This window comes from Protopterus annectens, chromosome 4.part0 (assembly GCF_019279795.1).
Source record: "Protopterus annectens isolate FY-2018-M chromosome 4.part0, PAN1.0, whole genome shotgun sequence".
NCBI classification, from domain to species: Eukaryota; Metazoa; Chordata; order Ceratodontiformes; family Protopteridae; genus Protopterus; species Protopterus annectens.
Window position 1 is genome coordinate 1,349,818,090 of NC_056733.1, and position 25,540 is coordinate 1,349,843,629.

The 25,540-nt window shown below is 41.1% G+C and overlaps 1 protein-coding gene across 8 annotated transcripts in view; it reads right to left on the bottom strand.

Annotated features, from left to right (window-relative positions):
* The window catches only part of ABLIM3 (actin binding LIM protein family member 3), a 3,936,655-nt gene that overhangs the window by 1,207,720 nt on the left and 2,703,395 nt on the right, over positions 1 to 25,540 (bottom strand). For all 8 annotated transcript variants that reach the window (XM_044069211.1, XM_044069207.1, XM_044069212.1 and 5 more), the window contains exon 5: positions 3,685 to 3,811. In XM_044069211.1, coding sequence (XP_043925146.1) covers positions 3,685 to 3,811 — 127 coding nt within the window. The remainder of the gene's footprint in view (positions 1 to 3,684; positions 3,812 to 25,540) is intronic.

Genomic DNA, 25,540 nt, shown 5'->3' on the forward strand with positions numbered 1-25,540 from the left:
GCCATTATTGAATCCCCGAATGATGTGGATACTCTACAAACGGGCCTTACAGAAACAGATGCTTGGTGCCAGAGCCATGGGCTCAAGCTCAATGCCAAGAAATGTATAGTTATCCCCTTTGGAAAAAAACATGTACCCATGAATTACCACATAGGTGGCAGTACAGTAAACACCGAAAGTGTGGTAAGAGACTTAGGGACACAGGTGGACAGTGGTCTCACCTTCAATAACCTCATCGCAACAACAGTCAGAAAATCCTTCTATGTGGCACACCTCATCACTAAGGGCTTTTCATCCAGAAAAAAGGAGGTCATTGTCCCACTGTACTCATCCCTCATTAGACCCATTATAGAATACAACGCCCCATTTGGTATGTACCTCTCAAGACATCTGCAACAACTGGAAAGGCTGCATAAATACCTCACTAAAGGAATCACAGGCCTAAAGCAGATGCCCTATGCTGACTGCGTTAAAAAACTCCAGCTATACTCTGTCACATATCGTCTACTCTGAGGCAATCTCTGCTTAACATACAAGGCCATGTCAAACCCAGAGCTGCTGCACATGCTACACTTAAAGAAATCCCAATCCTTCAGAGCCACACGCTCAGGGATCTAAACCTTGTCATCACAATAAACAAAACATGCTGGAGGGATAGGTTCCTGACCCAGAGACTCCCCAGACTCTGGAATAGACTGCCCATACATGTCAAGTAGAGCGCCTCTTTGGCCCTCTTCAAAAGAAACCTTGATGATTGGATGGGAGAAAGGAAATTCACCCCGGGGAGCATGTCAGTCACCCTGCTAGACAGGGGTCCAGGGAAGTAAATACTGTGGGAAGAAATAGCCAGGGAATTGTTATGGCTAGGCTTGTATAGGCCCCAGGGCCGATAGCCTAGTTCCAGCCTATGAACCTATGAACCTATGTCAGTTTCCCCATCCTGATGGGAAGATGCAGTCTGTTCCACTGCCAAACTGACTCATGCCGTAAGTGACAATACAGCTTGCATACAGAATGGCAGCATGTGTATGTGAATGGTCACTCCCATGCTGAAATGGTGTAGTGCCCATCTGGAGGAGTGGGTATAGTAGTATGCCTGCACTCACTGGAGGGCAATAGCTGAGGTGTGCACATTTGTTTCAGCACATACATCAGACAAAAAAGGAGGTTCTTGGGCCTTAAAGTAAAAAAAAAATCCTGATAGTTTGCTGGATAATGATGCCCCTTGACCAGCTATCACTCTGATCAGGACTGAGTAAGATGATCAATTACAGTAGCTCTTATGTTTTTCATGCAGCTGGGACATGTTCCATGCATTATGAAGAAGCCATACAGAAATGCAAAGAATCCCAAAGTAACTTTTACTTCGAAATGCAAACTAACAAAAAAAAACTGTAGCCATTTTTATTAATGGATTAACACTCTCACAAAACTCAGCTAATGTTTAAACAGAGTTGGAAATATCAGGGTTGAAAAACAGCACACAGAATCTGGAAAACTGTTCGGCATCCCTGAATCTTCTGTTAACATTGCAGAAGAGATGGAAACCAGTGAATTATTCTAGCAAGAATCACTTGAACCCTATGCATTGAAATAGATATCATGTTTAATTAAAATACCTACTGAATAAATGATAATAATAATAATAATAATAATAATAATAATAATAATAATAATAATAATAATTATGGATCTGGTGACAGAACAAAAACAAAAAAGATCTCAGGAAATCAATACGGTAGTCTGTGCTGCTTGAACCAGTTTGCTGGAAAAAAACTTGATTCCATTTAGATATGGAATATAGCCACGGGCATGACCAAAGTAACCTTTGGTCCAAACAAAATGTATTTTTTATGGTCAGGATAAGTCTGCATTTTAAGTGAAACAGATGGAGCAGGAATGAGACTGTAAACAGAGATAGAATTCCATCCTGAAAAAATTGCTCCTGGCAGTCCTTCAAATAAATATGAAAGATTCACACTTATAATACGATTTACACATTCGTGGATATTGGAAAAAAAAAATGTAGATTTTTCATAGCCCAGTAATTGTGATATCAGTGAAGTCATTAAACAGCCTCACTGTTACAGCCAACAATGCTGACGTATATTACTGATGAGTAATTAAAAAAGTGGAGTAATTAAAAGTGGAGCCCTAGCTTCTTTAGCTAATCACTAATAAAAGTTTTCCTGAAACTGCACATTATTAGTTTTTTACGTTAAAACTGATAAAAGTTTGCAGGTACTGTTAAACATAAGTCAACTTTCCTTTTTATAGCATAACTAGATTCTGATCTATTACGATACAAACAAATATCTTAAGAGAAGTGTTGTTCCACAGGTTAAAACTTATTTGGTTCCTGTGAGACTGAACTCTATGAGGGGCATACGACTGAATATATATGTATGATAACAGAAGTATGCAATAAGAAATAATTATTTTTGTTAGATCGCATTTAATTTTTTTGCTATGACCTAAAATTTTGCCTGGTCATTTTTGCTTTATACACATACATGCACACATGCACACACACACACACACACACACACACACACACACACACACACACACACACACACACACACACACACACACACACACCATGTCAATCTTCTTATGTAAGGATTACGTAACAAGCAACAAGAGAAATATAATGCAATACATTAGAGGGAATGCAAAAAAAAAAAAAAAAAAAAAAAAAATATATATATATATATATATATATATATATATACACATATGTGTATACAGCAGCTATTTACAGTGGTGTTACTTTGCTATACATTCACATTTGTGAATATAATCACAGTTTCCAGGAATATACATTTCACTAAATTAACAAACAGCATCTCACTTTAGAGGTGTGTGTGTGTATGTGTGTGTGTGTGTGTGTGTGTGTGTGTGTGTGTGTGTGTGTGTGTGTGTGTGTGTAAAACACATATAAGAATGTGCAAATGGATTCTACTCAAGCAATAGAAGGAACACTCATTGTTTCATCAAAGATTACTCTTGGTTAAATAATTACTCCGTAAAACCACAAAGGAATCTGCGTGCTGAGTGTCTCAGGCATTCTGCAGATGTTGCACAAATCAGGAGACAAATACAAAACCTTTATCAGGGCATCTTATTTTATCTACTTTTTTGCAGTTGCCTAATTTGTTTCCGTTATTTTGTATTCATCTACATAATGCATTTGTTGTCTGTTCCATTCCTGCTCGAAACTGTGCACTGTACTCTTTTCTAAGGCAGCATGCCAATACAATTCAAAGATTTTAAAAACCAAGGCCAGAGAGAATAATGTATCTTTTATTTCTTTCTCAGATGAATAAGTAGTCCACACTGAAGTAATCATAAAATATGCAGTACTAACATAGCAGTAACTATGAAAGCAAAGTGCCTCCTCAAAAAATAAATAAATAAAAGGAGAGTGCATTCCTCCCTGCTCCAAGAATTAACTCCCAAGGTAAATATCCTCACAAAACTACAGCCTACTAACTACTTCAGCTATCTGAGAACTTTACCTGCTAAGATGCAATGATGGCCTGCAATTTCAATTACTATTCCTCTAGAGGAAAAGCCAAATGCCTTAACCTAGCATTTTGAAACTCCAATAATCTTCCCCAGTCATAAATTCTGAGATTAGATTAAATTAGATTAGATTAGAAAAACAGTGATTGGACTTACTTGCTAATATACTCTCCAGTCAGGATGACTCCACATGTTTGGCATTTGAAACAGCTGACATGCCATTGCTTTTCCAAGGCTAGGAGTGACTGTCCATGCTTTATTTCCTCTTTACAGCCAGCACAACCTAATGCAGGAACAAAGGCAATCATAAGAACATGCTGTTAGTAAAATATGAGTGCAAACTGTTTCCCGAAGGACTTCAGTTCTGGAATAATGGACAACAGAAGAGTGTAAGCATTCCTCCTTAAACATCATGTTTGGAAGGATGTTTGAAGGCATTTTGCCCAGCAGTTGAATATATTATTAATCACTTTAAAGAGACAGCATTGCTGACATCATTTTTATGATTTTTACAAGAAGCAACATGTTTGTTTGTATTAATTACTATATGTTTTGTATATATAACTCATAAAATACTTGTCTCAGTTTCATCAGTGTCTTGCTTTTTAATAAAACCTGCAGCTGACAGCTATGATTTAAACAGAGGCTGTCTATCTTGTGCCAGTTAATGCTTTCTGCATTTAGCAATTTCCATTGCTGGTTTCTTTTGATCGGACTTTTAATTCTTACTCTCCCAAAGCATCATGAATTAAAAATGTCATAGTCTGCAGTGAAGTAGTATCTATTGATTTATGTATGTATTAATGTATCTGTTTGCATATGTATGCATGTATGTAATATCAGTGAGTAACTATGCCATATATTGCTATTAGATCTGAGTTCTTTCTTTTGGTTCATGGTGAATAGTCACTGACTTTAACAGTGAAATGCTAACCATTTAATGCATATTTCTCACAAGAGAAAATGACCTTAAAAGTGCTTATGTTCACAGCGGACGTGGTTCAGTCAACGATGGCATTGAATGAATTCAGTGCTCTGTCTATTTTTATATGCTCATGCCATCTCTTGTTCAGCTAAAGACCTACATATTCTACTTCATGTAACTCATATTGTTCATGTATACTGTTTCTACAAACTCATACCTTCATAGTAATTACTTCTACAGCCCTGTAAAATGACTTATACTGGTAAACACCTATAACATTAAAAATGTGTTTTATTTCTTACAATATCTTCCATAATGTTACACCATTAAAATCTTGTCTTACTATTTGTTGTATTGCTCTTTTTAACTTTCTGCATGTTTAACATTATCTTTATATACTGATGAAGCTGGTTGCATTGTATCATATGATATGTCAGCTTTTGACATTAATGTGCATAACTCTGCATTTATACAGCTACAAGACTTCAATTTTTAAATAAGTCTGGAAGCTATATGCCATTGGATTGCTACTGAAACTGGACATAAATAAATAAATGCATATGCATATCATCCGTCTGTATATATACTCCTAACTAATTGAATAAATAAATTTGTTATGAGTGTATATACAGTATATCTTCTATGCTTTTACAAAGATCATTACAACATTTTATGTGTTGCACTGGGCATTATCTTTTTGACTATTATGTTGCCCTGTTTAACAAACTATGAAAATTAAATAATGAGATCAATAAAATATAAATAAAACAAACTCAGCATAGCCCCACATGCATATTTCAAGCGTATGTGAGCTACAGAGATGCCCTGGGATTCATAACAAAACTCCATTGCTCTTGTTAAGGGCTGTGGTTAAAGGGCCTTTTTCTACTATGTAATATTTTGTGATTCAGAGACTTAAGCAGTCAGTTTGTATGTCTCTGAATCACCTTTAACTACTGTGAGTGTAGATCAGCACTTTACTGTGCTAGCTTTGAGTGGAACTGACACATCATGTCACAACAGGTAATCTCCCAGCAGTCTCTGTCCCAGACACAAACACGCAGTAAAACACAAATACACATAACATGTACTGCCCCTGTGCTGACAGAATGTCCCCACTGTCTCTTTTTCCCTGCCTAGTAATTTATGGTCAGTTACAGTCAGTAATTAATACCAAATGTTACAATTTTAAGCTTTAAATCCTTCAGTAAATGCATGGTAGTAAAATGAGAAGTTATGTACCTACCATAATGTTCCATGTTAGCTGTCTTCTCTCGCCTTCTTTCTTGCTGGATGGGTTCGGAGCTGAGGATCGGCTCTGACTCGGCCACTTACTAAAGCTCGAGAGCTTATTTTACCGGCTCGAGGCAACCCTATATCCCATGATGCTAGGCGATGACTCCCCAGATCTCGTTTGGAAGCTGAAAACCTAGTATAGGCCAATAAAAAATCCTCCAAATGGAAAGGAGGAGGAAGAGGGATAAAACCCCCCAAAGATTGTTATCTACACTATAGATATCCTAGGACACCTAGATGGTGAAACAAGGGAATATAAGGACCCTTCAAAGAAGGGAAGATCTTCTCGGTCTGTCCAGGCTAGGGGGATGGTGGGTGGGGCCTTAAGAAAGAAGGCGAGAGAAGACAACTAACATGGAACGTTATGGTAGGTACATAACTTCTCAATGTTAAGTTGTCAATCTCGCCTTCATTCTTGCTGGATGGGACCACGTCCCTAGCACCTTCATCCTGGGTGGCTCATTGGGACAGACTCTTGAGAACGGTGGAACCAAATTTTGCTCTGTCCCTGGAGGCCATGTCCAATTTGTAATGTGAAATAAAGGTATGAGGAGAGGCCCATGTGGCTGCCGCACAGATAGTGTCTATTGGTAGTCTAGCTTGAAAAGGTGTAGATGTAGCTAGTGCTCTAGTTGAATGGGCTTTTGGCTTAGAAGTTAATTCTCTGCCTCTGAGTTGATAAATAGATGTAATCACAGAAGACAGCCACCTAGATAGGGTTACCTTAGATACAGGAAGGCCTTTCTTATTTTCTGCATACGATAAAAACAGTTGATCAGACTTCCTTATTTGTTTGGTTCTATCCAAATAGTATCGGAGCTGGCGGTGAACATCTAGATAATGTAGCTTTTGCTCCGCTCTATTAGTATAGTTTGGGAAAAAAACTGGGAGATCAATTGATTGATTTAAATTTGTCTGCGAAGCCACCTTGGGTAAGAAGGATGGATTAGTCCTTAGAGAAACTCTGTCTTTATGAAAGATTAAGTAGGGAGGACGAATGCAGAGGGCATGAAGCTCAGATACTCTCCTAGCAGAAGTAATGGCGACTAGGAAGAGTGTCTTCCAGGAAAGACATTTCAATGAACAGGAGACCGCAGGTTCAAAGGAGGGAAGTATCAAGGATGTTAAGACTAAATTAAGATCCCACTGAGGTGGAGGGTCTTTGATCGGAGGCTTAAGTAAAAATACACCTTTAAGGAAAGCTTTGCAAAGCTTATGGGACATGATGTTGTGGTCCGATAAGCCTATATGAAAATTCGATATGGCTGCCAACTGAACTTTTACTGTAGAGGCAGAAGACCCTGAATGAAAAATTTTGGCTAGGAAGTCTAAGACCGAATGAATTGGGGCAGTAAAGGGATCTATATTCCTTGCCTTTGCCCAGAAGGAGAAACGTTTCCATTTACTAGTGTAAATCCTTCTGGTGGAAGATTTAAGGGAAGCTACTATGATATCCCGGACGGGATTAGAAATCATAGGAAGCCTGGCTAAAGACGGAAGTGGAGCAACCAAGCAGTGAGGTTGAGAGAATGTAGGGATTGGTGCAGCTGCCCCAACTGATGGGTCAACAGATCTGGAGCTGGGTCCAGATGCCAAGGCTGTACCAAAAGATAACGATGTAGGAACGGAAACCATATCTGTCGAGGCCAATAAGGGGCAATGAGAATCAACTTGGCTCTCAAGGCGGTTGCTTTCTGAATTACTTGTGGGATTAGAGGAAAGGGTGTAAAGGCATAGAGAAGTCCCCGAGGCCAATCTTGGACTAGAGCGTCTCTGAGGGGATGGCCTGGAAGGGGGAAGAGGGTGAAGAAGTCAGGGCATTTGCTGTTTTGGGGTGTAGCAAAAAGATCGCAGCAAGGAAGGCCCCACTTCTGAAAAATCTCTTCCGCCACAGATTGTTTGAGAGACCACTCGTGTGGCATGAGTATAGCTCTGCTCAACCTGTCCGCTATGATGTTGGACTTCCCGGGGATATGCATTGTTATCAGAAACAGCTGAGAGGAGATTGCCCATTGCCAAAGTCTGAGTGCCTCTCGACACAGGGGATAGGACTTGGTTCCGCCTTGCTTGTTGATATACCACACTATGGACATATTGTCCGTTTGGATTGCAATAGTTCCCAGGGGAAGAGAGTCGTGGAGGGCTTGCAATGTTACAAGCACTGCTCTCATCTCTAGGACATTTATGTGCAGGTGGCGTTCGAAAGGTTGCCAAGTGCCATGGACCATCCTGCCCTGAAAATGCCCCCCCCACCCGATCAGGGAGGCGTCCAATGTAACCGTGGCGACCGGGGGAGGAGGAACAAAGGGTCTGCCTTGATGGACTTGAGGGGACAATATCCACCAGGACAGATGACTTTTGCAAGTTGGAGTTATCATGATCTTGTGGTGCATAGGGAGTTGCTGAAAAGACCATTGGGCGAAAAGCATCCACTGTAGAAGACGCATGTAAAAACGTGCAAGAGGAAGAAGTGTTATGGCGGCCGCCATAAGACCCAATACTTTCAGGACATACCTGGCCTGAATTTTGTCGCTCTGAAGAAGAACATGGACATGGTTTTGAATATCTAAGACCCTTTGATCTGTTAACTTTGCTGAAAGTTGTACGGTGTCCAAGTTGGCGCCTATAAAGGTAATAGACAGACAAGGCGACAAGGCAGACTTTTTGAAATTTATAGAGATTCCTAGCCCTCTGCAAATGTGAATGGTGTAAGCTCTGGCTTGGAGAAGTTGATGCCTGGTGGTGGCAGTGAAGAGCCAGTCGTCTAGATATGGAAACACCTGGAATCCTTGCCGTCTCAGGTGAGCCGTAACCGCTGCCATACATTTGGTGAACACTCTGGGGGCTGTAGTGAGACCAAAGGGCAGGGCTCTGAATTGGTAGTGACTGGTCCCCAGCCGAAAGCGGAGAAACCTTCTGGAGTGCCTTTGAATTTTGATGTGATAGTACGCATCCTGAAGGTCCACGGAGCACATCCAATTGTCCTTGCCCAGAAAGGGTAGAATGGACTGTAGCGTGACCATCCAGAATCTTGTTCTCTTTACAAACTTGTTTAGTTTGCTGAGATCTAATATTGGTCTCCAGTCCCCTGTCTTTTTTGGTACCAAAAAGAACCTTGAGTAGATTCCGGATCCTAGTTGGTCTGCTGGGACTGGCTGGATGGCTCTTTTTGCTAGCAGTTTTGATATCTCTGGTACTGCTAGTTCCCTTAGACCGGGTGGAACGTCTGGAAGGGTTCCCTTTTGCTGAATTGGGGTTTGGATAAAGGGAATTTTGTAACCCTCGGATATGATCAACTGTACCCATTTGTCTTGAGTAAGGGAAAGCCAGGCTTTTGGGTACAGCGACAATCTTCCCACGACTGCCTCCAAAGGTGGACAATCGGGCAACATCTCAGGGATGCTGGAAGGGTTTGTCAGAGAGAAGCTCCCTGCTACCCTGGTTATGCGGACCCCCACTGCCCCTAGGGTGGCGTCTGTTGTTGTTACCCCCTCTGCCTCTGGGGGTAAACTGACCTCTTGCGTCAGGCGTGACTCCTTGAGATTTGCGGAACCACATTTTCCCACCCTTCTAACCCTTAGGGTATGGTCTTGAATGGGTGGAGAAACGGACTCCTATGGCAGAAAGAGTCTTGCCATCTTGTTCCCATCTGGTCAAGGTGTCTTTCACTTGAGGTCCGAACAATCAAAAGGGGAATTTGTGAAGGACGCCTTGAAAGGGTCCGCAAAATTACACAGCCACATCCAGGCGTAACGCCTTAAGGCCACTCCTGTGCCCGCAGCCCTACTCGCTCCATCGGCTGCATATGAAATTAGATGCATGGAGGAGTTAACAATCGAGTTTAGGGTTCCAAGCTGTGAGCTGATTTTATCCTGGGACCCAGCAGCTGGCGGATCCTGTAAGACTTCTCCCAACTCTTTGAGAATATCTCTCTGAAGGCGGGTGAAGTGACACAAGTAATTCAGCGACCGCATGGCAAAGGTCACTGAAGAAAACATCCGCTTACCATACCTATCCATGGTCCTAGAATCCTTATTAAGAGGATGGATAGGTACTGAAGGATCTGCTAGTTCCTTCTTGGTGGCTGCAGCCACCACCATGGCATCTGCCGGTACACCTTTTGTTAAGAATTGTTTGTCAACTGGTGCTGTGATGAATTTAGATGGCCTCCGAGGGGTGGGTTTCACCAAATCCGGGGCTGACCACGCCTTCTGAGCCACTACTTCCATAAGGGGGTCGAAAGGCAGAGACACTCAGGAGGTGGAGGGTCGAGAACCAAACGCCTCCAGGTACACCGACTCATCCTCGGAAGGATTAAGGGAAGACCAGTTCCCCCTCTGCTTTAGGATTTCTAGGATGTCTGAGAAAGAGACATCCTCAGAGGGGGACTTTGGGGATCCCTCCGACTCATCCAAGTCGGTGTCAGATGTAATGGACTCAGGGGAGTCCACATGCTTCCTCTTACATGTCCTCTTACGTGGAGGCTCCACTGACAGGTCAGGAGAAGCCTCGGAAGAGGAAGATATTCCCAGTGGGGAAACCTGAGGCATTGGATCTCTGGGTCCGGGAGCAAGAGAGTGGGAAGAGACATCAGCAGGCACTGTAGTGGGAGGAGCTGATGGAGCTGACCGTTGACAATGCCCTGGGGCTAGTACACTCCTCATCACCTTGAAGGCTCCCCTATCAGAAAGGCCAGAGGGCTCCCGCTCCGAAGAGGTGGGAACCCCAGGCCGCACCAACAGGGAAGGCTCTGAGGCCGATGTCGGGGCTGAGCTCACCAGCACCGATGCTCCGTGAGGGAGAATGGGGTCGGACAATGGTCCGATGCCACTCGCCCCCTCGGAGCTGAAGAGAGAGACCAGGCACCCGGATCCATCCAATGAAGGCATCAAGGAGGAGATCGGAGCGGAAGACGAAGGAGCCAAAGGGGGAGGTATCGGCTCCGACGCCACAACAGTCACGGCTCCGAGGAGCTCTGGCTCCGAACTCTGAGGGAGAGTCTAAGGAGGAAAAATAGGTGGAGTCGTAATAGCTACCGTCTGATGAGACAGGCTACAGATCATTTGGGCCAATGCCTGAGACTTTAACAGCCTACTTACCACTCTCTCAAGGTCGTGGTCTGAAAGCCTGAACGACCGAGAAGACCGCCTCCGATGGCTCCCCTCCGAGAGCAGGGGGATCTCGAAGCCGAATGGATGGACTCCAATGAAGGGGATCTTGACCTCTTCTTAGATATGGATGGAGCCAAAGGAGCCGAAGACACGTTGGCTCCAGCCGGAGCCGACCGTGAATGAATGGACTCAGAGGTATCGGCACAGAGTGGGGCCAAGACAGGAATCTGTGACTCAGAGGGATCGGCTCCAGCCGGAGCCGATCTAGGCACAGACAAAGAGCCAGCAGTCGAAGGCTTAGTACTTGGAGCCGACGGTTTTGCTGGTTTCGAAGGCCTCCCTGATACAGACTTAGTTGGGGAGCCCTCGGGCTTTAACAAGCCCCTCAATATTAGTTTGTTCCTGCGCTCCTGCAGGACTCTTGGACTGAACGCATGACACATAGAACAAGAGTCCTGCAGGTGCAGGGGTCCCAGGCAGTAAACACAAGAAGTGTGACCGTCTGTTAGAGACATTTTCTGACAGCACGAGTCACACTTCTTAAAGCCTGAGACCTTAGTTTCCTTTGGTTCCTTCGACATAACAGTGTCGAGGGAGCACAAAAGGAAAAAGAAACACACACACACACACACACACACACAACACTCAAAAAACAATAAAAATATTAAGTGGGATACTGACACACCCAAACACTCCACAGGATCCCTAAGAAATAATTAGGAAAGGGGCAGGCTTAAGGCCTAACCTAAGAGTGGAAGGGGGGGATAAAAGGGGAAAAAAAGGGAAGGTATTAACAGGAATAGGATTAAAAGTAGTCGTTAACTACTAAAAAACAACTGTGGTGAAAAACTAACCAAAAAGGGTGACTGAAAACTAAGTATTCAAAAAACTTACCAGGAGCCGGTAAAAATACGCACCTCGCAAGCGAAAGCGGCAAACGAGATCTGGGGAGTTATCGCCTAGCATCATGGGATATAGGGTTGCCTCAAGCCGGTAAAATAAGCTCTCGAGCTTTAGTAAGTGGCCGAGTTGGAGCCGAGGATCGGCTCCGAACCCATCCAGCAAGAATGAAGGCGAGATTGACAACTTAACGTCAGCTGTTATACCAGCACGTGTCTAAGCATGTAGAAGTAATCCTTAAAATCTGTCCGTGCATTTTGGCATTGTCTTGATGTTTAGGACTACAAGTTTGAGAGGCATGCTTAAATATTTGAAGACACTGAGTAATGCTTGAGATCTTCATTTCATGTTAGGATAAAGGCTGCTTATCAGTTAGCATAATGGGTTAATACTAAGGTTTCCTATAGTAAGAGTGCCAAGTTTGAAGCCTTTTTCGTACTTTGTAGTTTTCGTATACTTTATTGTTTTAAAGTCTTATTTTTAGTATCAAATGGTATCTAGTGGGGAGCAATGGATTACTAACTTTTGCTGGAAGTAGGAAGGGACAGGGTTGGAATCCATTTAAGGCACACGACTTATAATATCCCTTTTATCTAGGTATTTCCAAATCATGTTTTTTTTTATTATTAATATTTTTATTAAAGTATTCTTGATATCTAGTGCTCCCTCTCATTTACATTATGAGTAAGTGCTAGTGTTCCCCCTAAACCCATTATGTTTAAGTTTTGCTAAGACATCAAGTGTAAGAGATCTTCCTGGGGGCTAGTGTTTTCTTTCCTGATCCCCATTATGTGTAAGTGCCATTACTGCAAGAGACATTATGGCTGGTGTTTATGATTAACCCCGGTCCACAACAGGTACAGGATGAGGAGTTATCTCTGTTGTCTAGTGTTTCCCCCAGCCAACATATTATTCCTGGTATCTAATGTTTTCCCCCCAACCTACATCTTTAAAGTGATCCCTGGTGTCCAGTCTTTCCCCGACCCATATCTGTAAAGATATCCCTGGTTTCCTGTCTTCTCCCAGCCCACAACTGTAAAGCTATCCCTGGTGTCCAGTCTTCCTCTAGCCCACATCTGTAAAGACATTCCTGGTGTCCAGTCTTCTCCTGGCCCAAATCTGTAAACGTATCCCTTTCGTCTAGTGCTCCCCCTGAACCATGTCTGTACAGTTATCCTAGTATGGCAGCCAGCCACTACAACCCACCAACCTCAACATGCATGCACACACTCCCACGCACATTCATTCCATATACACATTCCCGCATTCATTCCAGACACATACACACACACACACACACACACACACACACACGCACACACGCACACACACACACACACACACGTACACACACACACACACACACACACACACACACACACACACACACACACACACACACACACACACACACACACACACACACACACACACACACACACACACACACACACACACACACAAATACACCAACACATAAATACACTAACACACACACACACGCACACACACTAGTGTTATATAAAATGTATAAAAACTACATTGTAATCCCTTTGTAATAGCTGGCTCACAGCAGCATATAGTGTAGGATAAAGAAAGTTTTCAGTATGCCAGACTACTAGCTGCCTGAGTCTTACATACAGCACAGGACATTTGAAGTGCGATCCTGAACTGCATCACATGATTTAAGTACAGCACACATCAGAGTCCAATATAAAGTGGTATGTGTCATTCTATTGTGGTGTGGTGTTAATGTGGACAGTGGATGCCAGCGCAGCGATATATGCACTTAGTGCAGGGACAGCACCTCATGAAAATATCACAAGTAATACTGCTACATTATATCATTTTTTTCTCTGACAGACATAATATGTGGCTGTAATATAATCAACAATTGCTGGGAGACTTTGGATCATATCTCCAAATCAGAAAATTAATCATGTAAAGTAATTGCACCAAAGCATTGTGCTAAAATATATATTTCTGTGTGTGGCGTACTCATATATTTATATTTACCCATATCCCTTACTTAAAGCAGAATATTTCCTGAACTATGGTCATCTCAAATGTTAAACAATGGTTGTAAGCCAGACACTTGGAGTACAATTATATGAGTGTATACATTATACTGTACAAAAGGACACCAGGCTTTACTATATTTGCAAAAGTCAACAGTTGTGGTTATCTCAAATGTTGAGGACTGTTTTTAATTCTTATTCTGATGTATTGAAAGTTTATACTCTTTTTGTTGTGAACTGATCACTTCTAAAGACCTTTGAAAGCACTGTCAAACACAAAGCAACATACCTCTTAACTTCTTTACTTAAGAATTTTGAACAAATCCAAAAATAACAAGGGGACAATCTTTCAAAATCATTGACTGTTTTTTAAATGTTGCTCATATTCACTTAAAGTTAACAGTACAAGAGATTTTGCAAAAAAAAAAAAAAAAAAAGAAAAATACATTTCATGAACAATAAGAAGTATGACAGTCTAATGTCTGGCATAACTGATTAACTGTAATCTCTAGAGACTTAACAGAAAAAAAAAAACGGACAGACAACGAAAATATGAGGAAAATTTTTGAACAGTTGAGAGATATAGATAGCAAGCAGAAATAAAGCTGTTCTATCTTCTGCCACTGTTCTTTGCCTGGTGTTATTCCTATTGTGTGATTAAGCACCCCCTAAGTTCATAGGTTCATAGGTAGGTACTAGGCTATTGGCCCTAGGGCCTATATAAGCCTAGCCAAATGGTACCCTGGCTTTTGCCACCCAAGAAAATTATTTTCCTGTGCCCCTGTCAAGCAGAGCCACAGAAGTGATCCCCGGGGTGAATTTCCTATCTCCCATCCAATCATCAAGATTTTTCTTGAAGAGTGCTAATGAGGAGCTCTGTTTGATATAGATAGGTAACTTGTTCCAGAGTATGGGAAGTCTCTAGGACAGGAATCTATCCCTCCAACATGTTCTGTTTATGTTTATTGTAGTGACAAGGTTTAGGTCCCTAGAGTGTGTAGCTCGGAGGGATTGAGATTTCTTTACATGGAGCATGTTCAACAGCTCTGTGTTTGACATAGCTTTGTATGTCAGGCAGAGATTGCCTTTGAGTAGGCGATATGCGACAGAGTAAAGCTGGAGTTTTTTGAGACGGTCTGCGTAGGGCATCTGTTTGAGGCCGGTAATCCTCTTTGTGAGGTATTTTTGTGGCTTTCCAGTTGTTGCAGATGTCTTGTGAGGTACATACCAAAAGGGGCTTTGTACTCTATAATGGGTCTAATGAGTGATGAGTAGAGGGGAACAATGACCTCTTTTTTCCTGGATGAGAAACCTTTTGTGATGAGGTGTGCAATGTAGAAGGATTTCCTGACTACTGTGGCGATGTGATTATCAAAGGAGAGACTACTGTCCACCTGTGTCCCAAGGTCTCTTATCACACTTTTGGTGTTAAGTAGACTACCGCCTATGTGGTAGTTCATGGGTACAAAGTTTTTACCAAAAGGGATGACAATGCACTTTTTGGCATTGAGCTGTTATGATTGGTTTCATGCTAGGTAGCTGTTAACAAGTTTCCATACACTGCAACGATTTTCTTGATAGTGATGATAAATGTACTAATTTTATTTTTTGTACACTATATATAGGTTTGCACACCTACTGAGAATGTGCACTGACCTCTGTGCAGTAGCTTTGGTGTAACATCTAGTATGCATAACACACTATCTATATGTCCTATAAAAGTTCATTTTATTGGTCCTGGTCCTGGTACTAACAAAAGCTGTACTGGGTTACTTATTCATATATGTATGAAAGAATGCATACATGTATGGGAACTAGAATCAGAGGGAGAAGTGGTTTGATACAATGAAGATTGGCGCAGATCACATTTTATACTGCCTTCTATGGTCATTTTGTTTGCATTTGTTCTGAGTAAAACCATGTGTGCTTTTTTGAAGCAGGCTAGCATACATCCTGTGGAATACATTCTAACCTTTTCTAAAGAGAAAACATGGTCCATCAATTGTGCTTTAACTTGGGCTAGAATTGCCAGTTCCTTTTCATCAGTTATTTAGTTGATGGCATATTCCATTATTCATTAAACTCCAATAGGGGTATATTGCACAATCCTGAAATTAAAATAAAACCAAACTGGAAAGTGAGCGCTTAGTATCGTTCAGCTCACAAATAATCCAAAAAATTAACTGAAAGCCAAGTGATCTGGAGAAATGAACTAAAATTTAATATCAAAATTTAAAATAAATTAATGACGTCACTTATTTTGAATGTCTCTTAAATGGTGTGAAGGCTGCCAGCCTAGCTAGATAGAATTTTGTAAATAATTCTATGTCCTTGTAAATATTAATATGATCCACAGGCTTGTGTAACAAATGTAAAAAAAAAAAAACTGTGTATGTTCTGAGCTTCAAAAACGTAACCACAGTGCACCATGCTGGAAGAAAGCTGACAAGTAAAGCATTTTATGACTGATCTCAAGCTCCGAGACAGGATGTCTGGGCTAGGAAATTCTTTCTATTGTTCTAAAACACAGATAATTACTAGGTTTCACATGTAAACGTGTCTTTTATTGGTGTGGTTTCCTGGCAGGTGCAGCTTACAAAGAAATGTACATTTTGAGTTTCTGTTAGCCTAGGAACTAAAGGAGAAGTGAAAAAAATGATGTAATCTGAGATGAGTCAGCAGTACTGTGTATTATCAATTTAAGACTTTCTCAGAGAGGAAGATAAGGCATTGTGTATCTTGATCTGGACCTGTTAACAACTCACCAGCACTTCTCATCTATATTTGCTTACTCTGTATGTAAATAGTATTTGGGACAGTGATTTCTCTTAGCGTTAGATAGGAATTTGGCCAGATTAGTCTAGCTGTTGTCTATATTTATGTCAGACTATCCTACAATATTGTTTTAAAACATTTCCTGTGATTTCTGAACTCTTTATTGTCATTGTGTTAAATTGAGTATTGTCTTGTGCTTTTATTATTTATTATTACATATTTTTAAACCTTTCAACTGTGGATGTTTTGTTTAGAGTTAATTTAAGCTCTATAGTACTTGCATGCATTTGGTGATACTGCACAAACCCACTTCAACAGCCTTGATGTTCGTCACACTTACTAACTGGATAATAATACTGCACAGTAAAATTGGACACCCTTTGATAAGGGCCTTTATTAGTAGCTGATAAATAGTGGTCGATGGCAGTGATTTCTAACTTATAGTCTGGAGAGAAAGGGGCATAGCTGGATAATCTGTGCCAGCCTTCCCCAGGAGTGTCTGTGTGTTTGTATATAACTCGTATCTCAAAGTGTGTGTGTGTGTCAGCTACTTGGGCAGAGACACGAAGCACTGGTTGGAGACAGAGGGTGCTGGAGGTTTTTGCTTGACCACTAGGCTGAAATCTGTACGCTATAGCTGTGCCAGTGGGGAGTCGTATTGGGAATGTGGAGAGAAAGGGAGAAACCAGCCCCAGACTGATTGTGATCTCTGTGTTTTCTTAAGGGAAATTGTATTTTACTGTGTGTGTACTTGTTATGCTCCCAATGTGGACACCCCTCACTGAAGCTAGTGGTGAGGATTTAGGCTCCTTGATTACTGGGCCAGTGCACGGGCATCACAAATGGTTCTGGAGATGTCTAATTTTGGTTAGACAAAAGTGCTTAACCTTTTAATTTATTTTAAGTTTTGATATTAAACTTTAGTTCACTTCTCCAGATCACTTGGCTTTCAGTTTGTTTTTTGGACAATCTTGAAATTAGTAAATCTGCAGATATATGGGGGGGGGGGTGCAAGGCACTTATGACTTACAAAAACTATTTTTGTGTATTTGTCATGTTTCAATTGTCAGGATTTCATTACAAGACTGTGTTATTGAGCAGGAGCAAGGTACAATCAGTTAAAGATGTTTTTCTTTCTAGCAATTTTTAGGACTTAGTACATTTAGGGGAATTACTTCCTTGAAAATTGGTGTTTTTTAGTATTATTTATTTATTCAGTGTATCAGGGATACATGGTGTGAGTGTAATGTGTTTCATTGTTATGACAGTTTTAAAGACAGCACAACACAAACCCTTCAAAAGACTAGTTTGGCAAGATAGACTAGCTGGCGCAGAATACTGACTTCACCATGTAAACTAGTGTCAAGCCATACTCTATACTAAGACAAGCTGTATTGGCTTATTTTTTGAGGTTTCCATGTGTCTGTGTTTTGGGGATTGTTCTTATCCTTATTGGCAGAATGAGTTTCACTGGATAGGTAGGTTGAGACAGGGCAATACTGGTACAAAAGACAAAAATTATTTTTATTTAAGTTAATATTGACAGAAGAAGAACCAGTTTGTTTATTACCATTGTATGCAGACTGATATACACACTAGAGAGTATGTTACGCTCTTTGCTGATTGGAGTGGATTTAACAGGCATGTAACTTAGCGCAGATCATTTTTCTACCATGTACATCATTCTTCCTGCTCAGGCTGATACCAATAGAACTGTACCGATTCATTTATTCATTGTATGCAGATAATGGGGGAGTATGCTCTGGTTTCTATCGAGGGAAGAAGACTGAGTTTATGAGTAATTTATCTTCAAACATTTTTCTCTACCGTTTAGGCCAGTTGGGTTGAACATGCTTTGCGGTAATATCTTGCTATTCCTAATTACTAGGCAGCTTGCCATTCAAAATGTTTTGTTATTGCTCATGTATGTTCACCAACTTTCAGTGTGCTCCTGTAGTGTTTTCCTTTCAGATATCGTCACTGGAAAAATGAAAGTGTTGCAGCTTAGTCTGCATGTTGTAGAAACATATTTCCATCAGCAAATTTGATGTCATATGAGAGAGATGAGAAGAAATCCACAAACAACCCTTTTACACTATGTACAACAGACCTCTGACACAAGGTTTCTAAACTGCTTATAATAGGAGAATTTAGGGTTCAAGTAGGTGGATATACATGCTTCAAGAAGATATTTGGAACTATATCTTTTTGTGTTAGTCAGTCAGAAACAATGTCAGAAAATACCTTTGTCTACCAGGTATGCCCACCTGCCAGTAATAAGGTGCTGCATTCACTTATTAATAGTGATTACTACAGAAACAACTTGCATTTTGTTAGGTTGCCATACATGCAAGAGTGTTACAGCCCCCATGGTGCCTTGGCAGAATATATTTTAAAAGTCTACAGTGCCTTCAAGAATTAATGCTGCCATTCATCACCTAAGAAATGTAAATGAAAACATCTGATTTTAATTTAACAGGGCCGACAAAATCAATATAGGTGCATGGAAGATATATATATATATATATATATATATATATATATATATATATATATATATTTGTATTTTTACAGGGTTTGCAAGAATGAATCATTCATCAGTCCTCAGACTTGTATGGAAAATATTTAATTTTATTTTTACGGGACTTAGAAAATCAATCATTCATCCTGCATGCATGAGAAAATATTTAAGTATTACTTTTACAGGGCCTAGAAGAATCATTCATTATTATTTAAGCATGCATTAAATATTTAACCTTTATTTTTGTAGGGTCCACAAGAATTAATCATTCAGTATTCCTGAAACATCCACTGAAAATATCCAATGATTATCAGGCCTTCTACAAATATGTATTGTAAACGGATTTATTTTTGCACACACATATGCACACACACACACACACACACACACACACACACACACACACACACACACACACACACACACACACACACACACAAAAAATAGTCATTAACTCAAAAATATGCTTGTTTAATATGTTTAAGCAAAAACCATGCAGAATTATGAATCATCATGGACTTGCCCATCCCCATCATTATGGTTTGCCTTGAGGGTGTTATATCATGTAACAGAATTTTTTAAAGGAGATGTACTAAATCTTCTCAGGATGTTATACAGATGGCATAGGGATATAAAACCTTAACTGTGGCTGAGATGCACTTTGTTTAATTAGTGTCTCAGTTTCTACTAGAGCAGAGTAGGGGAGGAGAAGAGTGAGGAGGTGGTATTTAAAACCCACCCAGCTGGGGGGCTTCACCCCCACACCCCCCCTAACTACATTAACCAACTCTGTGACTGCACTACAGTGGGGAAAAGGGGTTTGTAATACTGCTGTGCATGAGATGGGGAAGTGATGGCCAAGTAGTTACTTTCCCCATCTCACAACTGCACATTCGATGGATGGCCGTTTGATGTATAGCTGTTCGACATTTATTTCTTTCAATGATTAACCATAGACCCCATACCTAAACAGGCATATCCAACAACTGGAATGTCCACAGAATTTCCCCACTGAAAGAATATAGGGCATAAGTAAAATGTCCTGTGCAGACCGCCAAAAGTCCCTATCCCTGTATACTGTCTCCTACATGCTTTTGAGGATAGATCTATGCCTGGCATACAGTGCATTGTCACTCCACTCTGACAGACGCCTTGCATATCCACAGTTCAAACAGTACAGAATTACCTGTTCTAAAGACTGAAACCTTGCCTGTGATATAAATAGGACCTGCTGGAGAGACAGATATGTATTCCAAAGACTACCCAGTCTCTGGAAAAGGCTCCCCATCCATGTGAAACAGAGTTCCTCCCTAACCCAATTCAAGTGCAACTTGGACAATTGGCAGGGGAACACGAAATTCATTTCTGGTTTTGCACCTATGTCTTTAATGGACACAGACAACCTGTACATGGTTCATCTCCAGGCTCCTGCTTGGAAATATTTAATCTCCCAAGCCCCTGCTTACACATATCAAGGGTATCAGAACTTGTCAGAGATTTGGCTAGGCTTAAGAAGTGCCTTGTGATCGTTAGCCTAGTAAACACCTATGAACCTATTGTTGTTCTGCACCATCAGATAGTCATGTATATTCTCCAGAAAGAATACCTAGGTATGACCAAAAAGCTGTGTGACAGCGCTCTGTGACAAAGGTGGTACACTTCAATTACACATCACTGGAAGATGTGTAGGGAGGTACATGAAGAAGGGTGCATTGTACACAGTTATTGGTGTAATGAAGGCTGGGAACTATGAAGTTATTATGGCCGCTGATATGCATGTCCTTCACATACTCAGTACTTGTGTTAGATTCAAGGGGGTAGTCAGCACTGTGAACACATGCTGGTGGATGTACTACTTACTATGAACCTATATCAAATACCTATGAACCTATATCAAACAAAGCTCCTCATCAGCACTCTTCAAAAAAAAATCTTGATGATTGGATGGGGAATACAAAATTCACCCTGGGGATCACCTCTGTGTCTCTGCTTGACAGAGGCACAGGAAAATAATTTTCTTGGGTGGCGAAAGCCAGGGTACCTTTTTGGCTAGGCTTGTATAGGCCTTAGGCCCGATAGCCTAGTTCCTACCTATGAATCTATGAACCTATGCACCCTCTACCCCAGGATACTCACATACCTATAGGTCTGATTATAGGGTGTGATGTCCACATTATACTTGGGTGTTGTGTCTGTTTCCTGATTCAACAAATCCCTCCATGTGTCTTGTCTATGCAGGCATTGTCATGGCTGTGGCAACAGTCCCTGGTATGTGTTGATACTGTCGGTATTATACTAATATCACAGTTGAAGATAATGATTGCACATAAGCTGTAGTCCTTTGGGCAGCTGTTGGACACAGCATGCGCATATCATCTGTGATGTCCATCACTGAACTAATGGGCAGGAAAGGGCCTAGCAGACACTCCTGAGGTACCGACCTAATGACTTGACCTGAGATATTTGTCATGGCACACATTTCAATGTAGTGAGATGCCATGAATGTCATACACTGGTCTACCGATTTGGTGATATAGCTGTTTATGGTCACATATGACACTGTTGATTGAATACTTCTCTGTGGATTTTGGTCAAATGCCTTGACCTATTCAAGTTCCACACAATGATACTGTTGCTATCATGCATGCCCTCGATGACCTCTTTAAGGACATCTATCAGATGTAACGGACCTGATGTGGCAGTAACAACTCACACAGGTCTGTTGCACACACCTGGAATATTACTAATGTACATTTAGAGGAGGTCCATGATGACATGTTGGTCTACCTCACAGTCGAGAAGACTCAGGATGTCTCTATAGATGCATACATCAGGTGCTGTCCCCCCAACTCAGGTGGATGCATGTTGATGTACACCCTTGTATTGGAACACAGGCCATGTGGAGGGTGTGTTGAACTGTGTATTCAACCATATCAGGAAAATGTATGTGCTGGGTCACACCATGGGTGATCTGTGATGTTCTCACAGCACACTGATCCTGTGTGATAGGCCTACGTAAAGGTAAGGCAGTGCATACTGCCTATTGTGATATGGCCTAGGGTTTTGACACAATCACACACACAGGTATCATGGAGAAAACCCCCAAGCTGGAGATTAAACCTTACATCAGTTGATGGGTAAACAACTGGCTCACTGACAGAATACATCATGTGAAAGTTGATTCAACCTGTACCAGTAGAGCGGTCACCATTGGCAGACCACAGGGATTTGTGCTTGGCCCTTCACTGTTTGAATTGTATTTCTCGAGAGTTCAGGCTAAAGTATATGACCTTTGTCTTATCAAATTTGCTGATTCGTGCATATTGTATGCAATCATTGAGTCCACCAATGGTGATAACATAGTACTGGAGGAGCTAACACAAACAGCTGAATGGTGACAAAGACACATGATCTACAAATAAATGCAGAAATGTGTGTTTGTAATGCTGACCATCTGAAAAATGGAGTTCCATGTTAATCACATCATTGACAACAGTCCTGTTATGCAGAAACCCAGTGATGCAAGCAATGGAACACATTTTGATAGCACTCTGAACTTTGACCATCAATTGTCTACACTGCTATTGATAGCCTATGCTGTGCATATCCTAAGTCATGCCATCATATTGACATCTTAGAATTGTATGACAGCACCATAGTCAAACTGCATTACAGCACTAATACAGTATAATGCTCTGTTGTATATGTACCTCACCAGACACATGTAGCAGCTGGACAGACTACAGGGCTTTCTCAGCAAGATAACACAGGGCCTACACACCATGCCATGATCTATGTGGAGAGAATGAAAGTTATGTCACTATTCTATAGGATGAAGTGACTTCTGCCTGGCCACCAGACCCTGGAAATACTGCATATTCAAAAATGTGACATAGCTGATGATATCAGCAGTGACTGTTGAGAAGATGACAGTGCCCCACATGCTGGTGTAAAATGCTCTCTGTAATGTCAAACAACAACTGTTTCAACCTGTGTTAGTTAGATTTTGCTACTTAGCTTATTTGAGTGCCTATTCTGTTACTGTATTGTGTGGAAACTGAGTGATTTTACTATAATTTTATGTCCTGCCACCATGTTACTCAGTTCTGTTGGCATGCATTACTAAGTAGCAACAAATAGCTGGAAATGTTTACTGGCACTGAATTACTCTGCATTCTGTGAAATTAAGGTGGCAATAGACTGAATTTCATATTACTGAACAGGGTGACTTTCTAATTAATTATCACTGCTTGTTTCTTAGCTAATTTATTTGATTACGAACTGCTTAGCTAAACTACTTAAATTGTGGTATTTTTTTGTTTGTCTCTTATTCCCCCTTTTTTTACTACCCTCTTTTCTGCCTTCATATTAACATCTCTCTCTCTCTTTCCTTACAGTCCCTTAACCACATTCAAAAGTCCAACAAAAAACAAAAAAAAAAAAACCTGAAGCAACTGCCTGCATACAAGAACACGGAGAGTGGAACCCTGTACAAACCAGTAAAAGCTACTACAAGTCCTACTTTTATAAACAGACTGTGAGCAGTGTAGGTCTATTATAATCTTCTCTCTGTGATACTCCTACTGATTCTTCTGCTGTGCACACTCCTGGACCCGTCCCCTTTTCCTCCCATCTATTGTAACAAATATATACAGTTTTCCAAAGCTTTGCATTAATTTTATATTCTACCTCCCTGATGATCTATTAAATCTGCTTTTCAGTTCACATAAATAGACACCTTTAGGTACTGACGTGGGCTAGCTGGTTGATTGTTTTTCTCATCTCACAGCTTTCTCCAAGTCCTGGTTTAGAGCCCCCCCTCTCTTGTTCTCCTAACGTAATTCTCCCTTAAGATACCACCAGCACTCCTAATGTATCTCAGTTTAGTAAAAGCTATTATCTGGTGCAAAAGGAAACTAATATAAGCTCAGGACTAAAAGTGTCTGCTGCTTGTAACATACATATTCTCCCCCCAAAACCTGTGATACCAGTAAAGCAGCATATAATTACTTGAAAACTACCATCATTTCAGTCTACCTGATTGTTTTTCTCTTGATTCACACACCTCTTCGATCTGGGCTAACCCATTCCATTCGCCCTTGCTATGCTCAGGCTCACTCCACTCCTCTACCATACCCCCATTCCCACATACCATTTATAATCTCTACACCATACCCCTTCCTTTTCCTCCACCCAATCAGCCACTCTAATTAACTAACACCTTTTCTACTTGACAACCACTACTTCTACACTCTCTTCCCCTATAGCCTCATTACCCACCCCGTCCCCTTCCTAGTCCCATCCATTCCATACGACATACTCCTGCTATCATCTTGAACCATTCCCTCCCACTCTCATACCCTATACCACTACATATCAGCCATATCTATTACTCATTCCCTCTCTCTACTCTATCTCCTATCATGTGGCACCTCTATCTCTTCATCTCCTTTCTCTTCTTCCTCTCACTAACAACCTCCTATGATACTTCACTTTGCCTTCAACCCCTCTCTCCCACCCTCCCTCATACTCTCAACACCCAGTCTATCTGTCACCCATATTTAGTCTCACCATCACTCTTCCCCATCTAACCATCTCACCTCTTCAAAATAACTTTTTCTAGCTCATCTCTTTCCACTGGTTAGGAACCTAGATATCCTTCTACTTTGAAGCTATGCTTCTATATTATCATGTTCACTGATACGCTTCTCTTGGATGGGGACATCCAGCCCAACTCAGGACATCCCACCCCTTGTTTGCACAATACCGCAACACTAACTTCCCCTCCCCACCTACCCCTTCCTAACAACACTCCCCCACCTAAATCACTAAAACATTTCTCCCTAAATATTCAAAGCATTGTAAATAAAATTACAGAACTGAACTCTTAGATTTCTAACACATCTCCCCACATCCTAACTCTGTCGGAAACCTGGCTTAAACCACACATCCTCAGTTCAGAAATATTTCACTCAGATAGAACCAATAAGTGAGGACAGGGGTGGCTATCATCTACTCTGAACTACTAAACCTGTCCCCTATCTCCATCTCTGTTCCATCTTTCTCACCTGCAGAAATCCTTATTGTTAACTGTCACCTAAACTCAAACAAAAAATTTGCCATAGCCTCTATATACATTTCCCCCAGCAATAATATTCCAATCCTAGAGAACTTTCTCTCCTGGCTCACTCAACATGTCCCCTATGAAACCATCATTCTTGATGACGTTAACATAGACTGGTCTAAACTGTCCCCTGCATCACCTACCCATAGTTCAACCCACATGCATTTCACCAACACATTTCTACCCCCATTAGAACTAACAAAAACTCCCCTTCTGGACCTATTCTTGACTGGATTTTTACCTCAGCTCCCAACCATTACCATAACCCTGGCATACTTCCAAACTCTTTAAGTGATCACTCCCTAACCTTTATTCATAGATTCACCCAACATTTTCCCAAAG